This window comes from Chionomys nivalis, chromosome 1 (genome assembly GCF_950005125.1).
Source record: "Chionomys nivalis chromosome 1, mChiNiv1.1, whole genome shotgun sequence".
Taxonomy (NCBI): Eukaryota; Metazoa; Chordata; class Mammalia; order Rodentia; family Cricetidae; genus Chionomys; species Chionomys nivalis.
Window position 1 is genome coordinate 64,106,576 of NC_080086.1, and position 12,034 is coordinate 64,118,609.

Below are 12,034 nucleotides of genomic sequence, written 5' to 3' on the forward strand. Positions count from 1 at the left end.
TCTGTCCCATGCCTGTCATGTGCAAAAGTTGTATGTGATCATTTGCTTTCTGTTGCTGTGTAAATGCCATGCCAAAAACCACTTAAGAAAGACATAGTTTATTTTGGTTTATAATTCCAGAGGAGGGAAGGCATGGGAGCCGGCCAAAGGAGCCGGAAGCTGGCTGGTCACATTGCATCTGAACACAGGAATCAGCATGAACAATGAACAGAATAGTAAGGGTGGGCTATAAAGCCTCCAAGCCTGCCCTTAGCGACAACCTTCCTCCAGCCAGGCTGCGGAAGGTTCCATAGCCTCTCTTACCAATGCCCCCAAAACACACGAGTCTACAGGAGACATTTCTCATTAACTAACCCACCATAAATTCCCATGATCTACATGTTTCTCACACACAATACTTTTTCCTGTAAGAAATGGACAGATTCTCACAGTTGGTCACCTGTTCTCATGGGAATAGCCTCTTCTCCACAGCACTGAGTCTGGGACCTGACGCCAACCGTAGCTATTCCCCAGGGTGAATACTTCTTCCTCCTTAGATTCCTGCATACAGTAATTGCTGTCGCTCATGGTTCCTCATTCAAAGACAAAAATTGAGTGAATACTTGTCTGTGCACACATGCGTACGTACATGCGTATGTACGAACGTGCCTGCTAAGGATTGAACTCAGGGCTTCAGGTTCTGTACCTCCGGCACATTCTCAACCCTTAATGAATACTTTTCAGAGCACAACTTCCTCATCTGCCTGGTAATGATGGCAGAAGCCGCTGAAGCTAGAATCATTTGCAGGGCCAGCAGGGTCTGCTGGGAATGTGAGCCGGCATGCCCCTCCCGCCCGCACCTGTTTGCCGTTCTTGGTACCAGACAGCCAGGAGTTCTAAGATGGCGTGGGTGTGGGGAAACCTGACTCACCCTGCACAACCCCTCATTAACTCCTTTGCTTCTTTAAGAAGCCTGGAGAGTCTCGTAAACACAAAGCTGAAACTAATTTCCGAGACGCCTCAGGTGCTTACACAGCAAACTTCTCGTCAAGATTTGACCTGTGAATTAAATATCCTGAAAAGTAGGGAATCCACTGGTCATGTGAGGGCTGCTATCAAAAAGAAAGTCTCGGGCATGGGGACAGGGCTGGGGGCGGATGGCTCAGTGGGCAAAATGCGTGCCTTAAAAACATGAGGCTCTGAGTTTGGTTCCCCAGCACACCCACGGAAAAGAAGCAACAGCAAGCATTGGTCACCCCAGTGCAGGCAAAGGCAGAGACCCAAGGATCCGCGGGCTCACTGGTTCCCCTGTCTTGCCCAGGTGGTGAGCTCCAGGTCCAGTGAGATAGATACCTTGTCTCAATAATGTGTGGAGTGATGGGGCAAGCGGGTCAGGTGGCGGGAGGGACGGAGAGAGTACATTGTCACGGAGCTTTGGAACTCCTGCCTGGGTTGGTTAGTTGTCAATGTGACCTGAGCTAGAGTTATCTGAGAATAGGAAACCTGAGCTGAAAAAATGCCCCTCCCAGGTTGTCCTGTAGGCCAGCAAGCCTGGGGGACATTTTCTTCAAAGGGAGGGGCCAGTCCACGGTGGGTGGTGCCTCCCTGGGGCAGGTAATCCTGGGTGTCTGAGAAAGCAAGGTTTAGCCAGCCATGGGGAGCAAGGCAAGAAACAGCAGCCTCCATGGCCTCTACTTCAGTTCCTTCCTCCAGGTTCCTGCCTTGAGTCCTGCCTTGGTTTCCCTCATTGGACTGTGACCCAGGGGTATATAAGCCAAACAGACCCTTTCATCCCCAAGTTGCTTTGGTCATGATCTCTATCATAGCAACAGAAGCCTAACTGGGACAGCTCCACCAGAAGACAATGACGAAAATACCATGCCAGAAAGCAACTTTAATACATGCTTATTCTTTTACAGATCCATGAGACAAATTAGTAATATATTACTACTCACTTTGACAGATATTAAAATTTGAATCTTAAAGTCAGAGGCTCCACCTGTTTTAGTGCCCAGTAAGAAGTTATTGGGCTTAGGGTATTTTTTGCTTAGTGTATACATAAGGTGTTGTAATATGAGCAGAGGGCTACGTTCCTGGCACCTGGCCGCCCGCACGGCTAGCTTTATACCCGAAATAATTACATGGAAACTGTATTCTTTTAAACACTGCCTGGCCCATTAGTTCCAGCCTTTTATTGGCTAGCTCTTACATATTGATCTAACCCATTTCTAATATTCTGTGTAGCACCACGAGCTGGCTTACCAGGAAAGATCTTAACCTGTGTCTTTCTGTAGTAGGAGAATCATGGCGACTGACTGACTAGGCTTCTTTCTCCCAGCATTCTGTTCTGTCTACTCCGCCTACCTAATTTTCTGTCCTATCAAAGGGTCAAGGCAGTTTCTTTATTTAACCAATGAAATTAACACAAAACAGAAGACTCTCCTCCATCATTTCCCCTTTTTCTGTTTAAACAAAAAAGAAAGGCTTTCACTTTAACATGGTAAAATTACATATAACAAAACAGTTATCAAGCAAGAATTACAATTACAATATTTATATCTATTTTATCTTTTATCATAACTAAGAAAAACTATCCATTCTTCAACTCCATCAAAGACTCCAGAAGGATATAATATTACCTAAGTAAACAAGAAATAAGAAACTTCAAACTCTAGAAATGACAGAGACATCTCGCTGCCTGGACAGTCACCCAAAGTTCTTTTGTATCGTTGGGGCATCCATCTTCAGCCTTCAGGTTCATAGTATCCAGCAGACATTTTCATCAAGCAGGAAATTCCAAAGACAGTTCGGTCACTTTCTGCTGTGTCCTGCAGGAATGTCTCACAGACTCTTTCATGAGTCAGGAACCCCGAAAGATCATCTCACCTTTAGGCAAGTTTAGCAGTCCTCTTTCTGCGGGTTCTCTGTGTCCAGTATATGCAACAGTCCAGGCAAGAGCAGTTTCTTGCCCAAATGGCTATCAAACTCCATAAGGAGCCTCTTTGATGCCCATCTTCTTCTTGAAGTAGATTGGTGCTGCCAGGAGCAGAGTGTCTCATTGTCATGAAAACCCCTAAGTTATTAAAATATTTTAAATGCCATATTCTGCAGTCTTTGAAAGATATGAAGAATGCCTATCTAACTGAACTATATCTCTATATAGCTAGAAAATCTAACTAACATGACTACAAGCTTTACTATTATCGATGATTATCCATTAGCAACCTATATTTTCTATTATACATTACATTTTAAATGAACTACACAATCACAATACCTTAATCAAGATCAGAAATACATATACATATAACAAAATTGACCTTAAAATCCACACCAATGCAAATTATTCATATCTATATCATATCCCCCTTTAAATGTAAAAGAACATTTATAAACAATATTTGGGAACATGGGCGCAGTTTTTTTCTCTCCAAACTGCTTCCTGATGAATGGGGGCTTCGTTAATCAGATTTTTCATGGTATAACCTGTGTGCTAATTTCATCTCAGTTGGCAGTTGAGTGAAGTAATTTTTTGAGGGTGTTCACAGCAACCTTTCAGGAGGGCGTGGTCTATCATACCATATTAGGATAGAAGCAATCCACAGGGTCTCATCCTCTGTGAAAACAAAAGAAGACCTTCTCCAAAGCATCATATCCTTAGACCCAAATTTTTAAATCATAATACCCTTATATCCATTCTGGTTTAGCTTGGCATCCCATATAATGAAATGCCTCTCTGTACTTAGCTCCTTCACAGTCAAAAAATTCAAAGAAAACACAATAAAATACATAATCCAGACTCTTTGTGAATTTTCCATTTTTACGTGGCTTATTTTCCTTTATTTCTTTTAATCTATAATTATCTGTACTCTGTCTCTTTAAAGACTTTATCTTTTTTTTTAAGACATTAACTTTATTCTTTATATTCTTTTTCTTTTCTCTCCCAAGCCTACGTACATTTATCCAACACTGTGACTCATTTAGTGTTCTTTTATGTCTGAATCTGTCCTATTGTGAATCTGTAAATTTTTTTTTTTTTACTATCCAGGAGCATTTTGTTTTGCTCTTTTAAATCGCTAAGCGCTTAAGAATCTAAGCTGTGACATTCCTAGGTCAAAAACAGGTACTGCCTGCTTGCCCCGCCCAGTCCAACATGGCAGAGCCACTTGTGACTGAATCAGTTGCGCCTCTGAGCTGCAGGGCTGCTCTGGATGTTGGTTCCACTTCTCTCTAATTTCAAAATGGAGGACGTACCATTTTTTACTTGCTCTGGGACCACCGGGTAGGAGCCGCACTCAGCACTTTAACTCTGAGACTGAGCATGCAGCACAGAAACTCTTTTCATCCAAGTTACATCCAAATCTGACACGCAGAGCACTGTGCAGTCTGAAAACACCTCTGCTTATGGTGGCGGGAATCCGCCATGCTCTTCTGCCTGCCTAAGCCTGATTCTGCCGTCTGCCCAGGCGCAGGCGGGGAGCGCTGAGCCATCAGCACGGTCTCAGAGCACTCTCTTTCCAATCCCAAGGGGGAACAGAAACATCCAGTCCCATAAAAGCCATGGAAATACTTGAAAGCCGGAGTTTGCATTGGCGGTACAGCCCCAGGAAGCCGCGCTTTAAAATGACATGGCTTTTTTTCTGCCGCTATTGCTGAAACAGGAAATCTCTCTATGGCACGCCACCAACAAACAGCAAAAATCTGTGTTAAACTCTGTTTTTTCTGTTTAAAATTAGGCTCTCTACTACTCACTTTGACAGATATTAAAATTTGAATCTTAAAGTCAGAGGTTCCACCTGTTTTAGTGCCCAGTAGGGTATTGTTTGCTTAGTGTATACATAAGGCCCTGGGTTCAGCCCCCAGGGCCCAAAATATAAATAAATAATAAGAAAAACCACAATGTATTTATTAGGCCATAAACATTTCCATGTAGACATTATAGGACCTCTCTGGAAGACTATTTCGCACCTCATATGAAAGGTATTAGAAAAATCCATAATTTTAATCCAGTAATTTTCATCTTATGAAAATGTATTCAAAGCAAATTATGAGGAAAATTCATAAAAACTCAACTGCAAGGTGCTTTATTCAGCAACGTTTTACTAATAATGAAACACCAGAGACCCATAAACATCTGACAACGGGGATGGAAATGTTCTGTAGTCATTAACTAATAGTGTAATTAAAAAATCAGGATACAGAGGTTGGGTATATATGGTTCATTGGTAGAGTACTTGCCTACACTTGCCTAGCATGAGGATGGCCATGGGTTTGGTTCCTGGCACCACCAAAAATAAAAAGAGCAGAATGAGGACACAGACGATTACTGTACTACAGTCTCATCCCATAGGGAACTACATGCACACAGAAAAGACTGGGGGATGGGAATGTGTCAGAATGTTTACATTGATCCGTACATGGTATTAGTGGTGTCCCTATGCTCGCTCTCTCTTTCTCTCCCCTTCTCTCTCTCTCCTCCCCTCTGTCCCTTCATCCCTCCCTCCTCTGTGTTTTTTCAATACAGGGTTTCTCTGTGTAACAGCCCTAATTGTCCTGGAAATAGCTCTTGTAGACCAGGTTGGCCTCAAACTCACAGAGATCCCACTGCCTCTGCCTCCAGTGCTGGGATTAAAGGCGTGCGCCACCACCACCCAGCTCCTATGCTCTTCTTTTAAGTATTTTTTTAACACAGAACAAGTATTATTTTTAAAAAGATTATTATTTATGTATATCTGTATATATGTATGTAAGCGTGTGTGTGTGTATGGATGTTTGTATGTGCCTCGTGTGTGCAGTACCTCATGTGCACAGTGGTGAAGGAGACGCTAAGAAGGTGCCAGATTCCCCGGGACCTGTAGCTGTAGACAACTGAGCACCAAGAACCAAACTCAGGTTCTCTGTGAGAGCAAGGGGTGCCTTAGTATACAAGCCATCTCTCCAGGCCCGAGCTACTTTTGTAATAAAAAACATAGGACCTGAGAAAAATCTGAAAATCTGAAAAATGAACATGGGTGATTTTGAACTGTGTAGCAAGCTAAGAACCATGTAACTGTTGGTAGCTGTGTTCTCCTTTCTTCCAGGGCGACACTTCCGGAGACTACAGAAAAGTTCTCCTCATTCTTTGCGGAGGAGATGATTAAAACAAGACCCAGGACAGAAGGCTTATTAACGCTGATTTTTTTAAACTTCATTTTTCTGCACTGCTATTAACATTATCTCAAATGCTTATTTCCAATTAAAACGCCTCCAGTTGCCTCCTATGATCTAGGCTGTGTTATTATCGTCTATAATTAGTCATTTTGATGCCTTAAACCTGTACTTTCAAAGCTTTTAAGACCTAAATAGAGATTTAGAATTAGAAATTAAAATGTTCTCCATGTCTGTAACAGATTATTTCCTCATTTGTGTTTTGCGGAGATTGGATGCACTGATTCCTTTTGGATTTTCTTTTCAGTAAGAATTTTACAGGACAGAAGTATTCTCTTCCCTGGGCAGCCAATCATTTCTTCATGTGGGAGCCTGGGCATCTGTTACTGATAATTTTCACCCGATTTCCTATTTTGCACAGCTGTGGATTGAAGTTCCCATGAGCCTCCTTTCTTTGACTATATCCATCATGTTAACTGCTAAGTACTGTGTTTGGTGTGGCAGGCTTCGTGTCCCCTTGCACTGAGACCACCTTCTCCCCAAGAAATGTAGCAAAATCACCAACTCTGCAAACAAGTTCAATCTCAAGAGTGGCTGAGTGGAGCCCAGGAGTCTGGGCGTCACACACCAAGCACTGCACAGTCTTAGGGCTCCTGTCCCAACCTTGCTCAAAGGTGATGGGAAAGAGCAAGACTCGGATGAGGTTCTGGTTCACAATGCTTTGGGTTGTGGCTAACCTAAGGGAATTTTTTCTTCAGTTAAAAATAATCTCTTTAGATTGTTGATTTGATTCCCACTGTGCCTTTTTGATCCTGCAATCATTCAGACATGGTGCTTGCATGTAATCATGAAATTTGGTTTGTATACAACCTGAGAAATTTTTAATTAAAAAACAGTGACTTTAAAGGGATGTGTATTCTTTCTGTTTGATTTTTTCCATGTCGGAGATGTTTTTCTTCCTGAGCCATGGAAGGAACTATTTTGAAGGAATCATGATCCTAAACATCAACATAAAAGAATAACACATTAATCGTATGTTAGCCTGCTTCTATAAGACCAGTGTTTACACTGAGAGGTGGAGGCAGGAGGATCAGAACCCTCCCTGGCTACATAGCCAGTGTGAGGCCAGCCTGAGCACAGGAGTCCCTGCCTCAAAAAAAGCAAAACAAGGGCTGGGGAGATGGCTCAGAGAGTAATACGCTTGCCGCTCAAGCAGGAGGCGCAGTGTTTGGATCTCTGTCACCAATGTGAAAGCCAGGCACAGCCAGTGAGTGTGTGCCTGTAACCCCAAGGCTGGGATGTGGAGATGAACGGATCCCAGGGGCTCAGTAGCCAGCACTTATAGCTGAACCAATGAACTTCAGGTTCAGTGGAAGACCCTGTCTCTGATGATGATGATGATGATGATGAGGAGGAGGAGGAGGAGGAGGAGGAGGAGGAGGAGGAGGAGGAGGAGGATGTAGAGAGTACGACACTGATATTGTCTTCTGGTTTCCACATGGGCACACGCAGGCACTCTCGAGTACACACACACCCAAATAAATAACACTGGGAAGGGTCGGTAGTAAAGGCCTTTGCTGCCAAGCCTGAAAAACCAAGGCTGAAACCCTGAGTTTAATCCCCAGAACCCACATGGTGGGGAGAACAAGGAATGGCACCCCTCACACTAAAACAAAGTAGCCAAACAAACAAAACCAACAAAATCATTGGCATTTATGTATGCCAAACACTACTCAATGATATTAAATAACTCTCTGAGAATGAGTGACACTCTGCTCCAATCAGTGGAGCATTTACGGTAAACGTTACACACATGGTCAGAAATGTAGCTCAGTGGGATCCAGTCATCCCTTGCTTTCTTAGCACCACAAAGGACAGAAGTTACAGGTGCACAAAGAACACACTTCCCTTTGTTCCTGCTGCAATGGGGCCTGCACTTTGATGTGGGAACCACAGACATGCTGAAGTGACCCGTCATTCCAGTCAACACAGGTCCGGGAACCGACGCTACCTCCTCAGAGCTGTGGAGTCTCTACTCCAACTCATTACCTTTTGGAAGCGTTACGAGGTTCTTTGTTCTAATTTTAGTAGATGTTTAACCTTTAAATGACGTCTTAGCTAGAATTTTAAACATTTCTGAGGTTGGAACAGTGTTTTGTGACTGTGTACTTTCAGTGGGCTGAGTTTTTCTTGCTTTAAGTGTAAATTCAGAGGGAAGGTAGAAAGTCACAATTCCCATGTTCACGATTAGCTTGAGGAGCTAGTTTTGTTTCACATATGCAGTCTATTCCTTTGCGGCCGCCCTTCTCTTTCTTCAACGTTTACCTCAACCTGCCTCAGCTAAGGGCCCTCATAATTCCTCAAGGATGAACAAACGCAAGACCTCAGTGGCCTGCAAAGTACACGGCCAAAAAGGAGTGCAGATGGCGTGTTGATGCAGTCAGTTCTGGGAAGAATTTGGCAAGAGCTCAGAAAGTTGAAAATTTCCCAGAAAATCTGTTTCCAGGGATCTGCTTGATAAAGCTTTTTATGGATAATGTTCATGTCTGTTCTAAAGGAGCGTTAAAGACGAAATAACGGAAGCCCCTCGGTGAGGAACTGGAAAATCATGGGTCTTCCCACGAGTGGTGACCATAACTAAAGATTTAATCCAAAGTATAGTTTTAAGAGAGGAGAAAGGTTCTGAATCATAGGTTTGGGAGAGTCTGATTCCATTTAAATTACATGTCTGAATGTGATGCAGAAAAGAGCGTCTGAGTGGCGTGTAAAGACATGCGCAGAAAAAGCATGGAGAGGTGAGGATGTAAGCAGAGGAGGGTACACAAGGGGGTTTCTCATTTTCTTATCATTATCCATTATATCTCAATCAAGCTGAAGGGGGAAGGAGAGCGAATCAAAGTAAGTGTGATAAAAAGTCCAAGACCTTAGTGGGTCCACAAGCATTTGTATTGCTCTATTTGAAACATTTCATTATGAACATTTTACTTTGGAAAGTATAGAAGGCCGGCATGGTAGCTCATGCCTGAACTCCCAGCACTCAGGGGCTAGAGTTCCAGGCCAGCCTGAGCTTCAGAGTGAGACCCTTCCTTAAAAAAGGAAAAAGAAAATCGATGTAACTGAATTGGTAGTGCTTAGCATTCATGAAACTCTGAGTCGGATACTCTGAGTTATTAAATAGACTGGCAATGTTGCACGTGCTGAAAATCCGAGAAAAGCATTCGAGAAGTGGACACAGGAGATCAGAAGTTCAAGATCACTCTATAGAGTCTAAGGTCAGCATGTAATACAAGACCCTGACACAATAAAATAACCAAATCGAAACAAGGCAGAAGAAAGGAGCCAGGAACTGGAGGCTGGTTGTGGTTCCCGACTGACACCTCTCAACAACGCGGGGTAAAGGCCGTCTAGCCAGGACAGTATGGTCCCAGAGCCCAGAAGGGGAAGCAAAGGCCATAATGACATGTCCGTCCACAAACTGACTTCACAATGCTGGAGAAGACCCCGGGCTCGAGGAAGCTCGCGGGAAGAATCAACGACAGGGGTCCCCAAACCCGTCGAGCACAAGCACCCAGCGCCCACGCCCCTATGTTAACGCCGGAAGCACTGAAGGTTTGTTTTCACCCGGGCTGAGCTAGGCGGGGGCGTGCCCGACGCCCGCGCATGCGCGACCTTGCCGAGTAGGTTCCACCCCTTCCGGGGGCTCGCCGCACGCATGCGCTCTGCGGCGCGCGCTTTGTTGCGAGAACGAGGGGGCGAGGTCTTGAGGAGCCGGCGTCTGTGGCGCGGCGGGCGGGGCGGAGGATGGAGATGATGACTGCGTTCTCGGCGACGGTTGGGGCTGTGCGCGAGGCGGCTGCCGAGTAGGCGGTGGGGCGTCAGGCATGGCGGGGCGGCCCCTTGGCGCTCCCTAGGCGCCGGAGCCATGGGCGCGCTGAGCAGCCGGGTGCTGCGGCCCGCGGGGCGCGCTGAGCAGCCCGAACCCGCGTCCGGTTCTGGGGGCGCGTCCCGCTGGTCAGACGCGGGCGAGGATGCGGCCCAGGGCTTCTGTTACTGTCCGGGCGGCCGCAAGCGCAAGCGCAGCAGCGGCGCATTCTGCTACTGCCACCCCGACTCCGAGACAGACGAGGACGAGGACGAGGACGAGGGCGACGAGCAGCAGCGGCTGCTAAACACCCCGCGCAGGTACCGAGCTACGGGCAGCCGGTGCCCTTGACAGGAGAGTGCGGGGCGGCCGCGCGGGGAGGGTCGGTGTGGGAGCTGAGCTCGTGCGGGGCAGACCTGAGATCAGTGCGGGAGCCGGCGCATGCTGGGCAAACTGGGGTCAGTGCAGGAGCTGGACGTCTGCAGACAGAACTGGGGTCAGTCCGAGGGAGGCGGACGTTTACAGACAGACCTGGGGTCAGTGCGGGAGGTGGACGTATGTAGACAAACCTGGGGTCAGTGCGGGAGGTGGACGTATGTAGACAAACCTGGGGTCAGTGCGGGAGGTGGACGCCTGCAGACAGTCCTGGGTTCAGTGCGGGAGGTGGACGTATGCAGACAAACCTGGGGTCAGTGCGGGAGCTGGACGTTTGCAGACAGACCTGGGGTCAGTGCGGGAGGTGGACGTATGTAGACAAACCTGGGGTCAGTGCGGGAGGTAGACGCCTGCAGACAGTCCTGGGTTCAGTGCGGGAGGTGGACGTATGCAGACAAACCTGGGGTCAGTGCGGGAGGTGGACGTTTCCAACAGACTTGGGGTCAGCGCGGCAGGTGGACGTCTGCAGATAGACTTGGGGTCAGCGCGGCAGGTGTACGTTTGCAGACAGACCTAGGGTCAGTGCGGGACCTGGGCGTTTACAGACACTTGAGGTCAGTCCGGGATGTGGGCGTTTGCAGACAGACCTGGGGTCAGTGCGGGAGGTGGACATTTGCAACAGACCTGGGCTCAGTGCGGGAGCTGAAGAGCCTAGGGTTCTGCACTTTACCCAGAATCTTCCTGAATGTTAGAGCCTCAACCTGGGACAGCAAGGACTAGCCAGGGCATCTGCGAACATCCCTAGTGGGCCTTTGCTTTCTGAGTGGGTAGCCACAGGAAAACTTGCCTAGCGTGGACACCTCTCTGTGATTGCACATGTGAAGACTGGCAGTCCTGTACGTTCCCCCGAATTAAGAATAAAGGCTGGTCAGAGTAGGCTTCTTGAGGTAGGCTCTGATGTGTGTAGGTTGCCTAAGATTTTTGAGGGAAGAATTGAAAAAAAAATTGCTTATAAAGTAAATGTGGCTTACACCAGAATGTATTTTCATATAAGGAATATATTTGCTCCTTTTTTTCTTTTAAGGTCATTGTTAGAATCACACAGATTTAATTTTTAATGAAAAATTTAAAAACTTATATGCTCAGTATTTTGCTACACATGCATTGCAGTTTAGTTGACAAAAAAGTTTAGGTGCTGGAGATGTGGCTCAGTGGCAGAGCTAACATATAAATAGCATAGGTAAAAACCAGATTGATATAAAACCCTGTCATTAGGGTTTATGTGTGAATGTATTTACAAGGTGGATGTACAGAAAAATGAAAATGCTATTTCCACCTTATAAAGTTGCACAGATTTAGCCCAGCAAAGTGGCACAAGTCCGTCATATGTAAAGTCTGGCGGCCGAGACAGGAGGAGCTTAAGTTGGAGAGTTGGAGGTCAGCCTGGGCCAGAGAGTGAGTTCAAGACCTTCCTGGGCTGTATATGGTGACCCTGGAGAGGAGGGAGAGGAAGAAGGGGCTGGGGAGTGTTGAGAGCGCTCAGGTATTTAGACCTAAGAATGAGCACAAATGAGGTACCTGAATTTTTTTTTAAGATTTATTTTACTTATGTGTATGTCTGTATGTGGGTTTGTGCACATTCCTGCAGAGTCCAGGTGTCCAGGGTGGTGG

The 12,034-nt window shown here is 46.0% G+C and overlaps 2 protein-coding genes across 2 annotated transcripts in view; both read left to right on the forward strand.

The window, feature by feature from the left end:
- Anxa4 (annexin A4) overlaps positions 1–7,030 on the forward strand; it is a 54,355-nt gene extending 47,325 nt beyond the window's left edge. Inside the window, exon 13 of the mRNA XM_057769280.1 lies at positions 6,060–7,030. Within this exon, the coding sequence (XP_057625263.1) occupies positions 6,060–6,119 (60 nt within the window). The 3' untranslated portion in view covers positions 6,120–7,030. The remainder of the gene's footprint in view (positions 1–6,059) is intronic.
- A 2,853-nt stretch (positions 7,031–9,883) lies between these two features.
- Gmcl1 (germ cell-less 1, spermatogenesis associated) overlaps positions 9,884–12,034 on the forward strand; it is a 48,425-nt gene continuing 46,274 nt past the window's right edge. Inside the window, exon 1 of the mRNA XM_057786381.1 lies at positions 9,884–10,308. Coding sequence (XP_057642364.1) covers positions 10,049–10,308 — 260 coding nt within the window. The 5' untranslated portion in view covers positions 9,884–10,048. The remainder of the gene's footprint in view (positions 10,309–12,034) is intronic.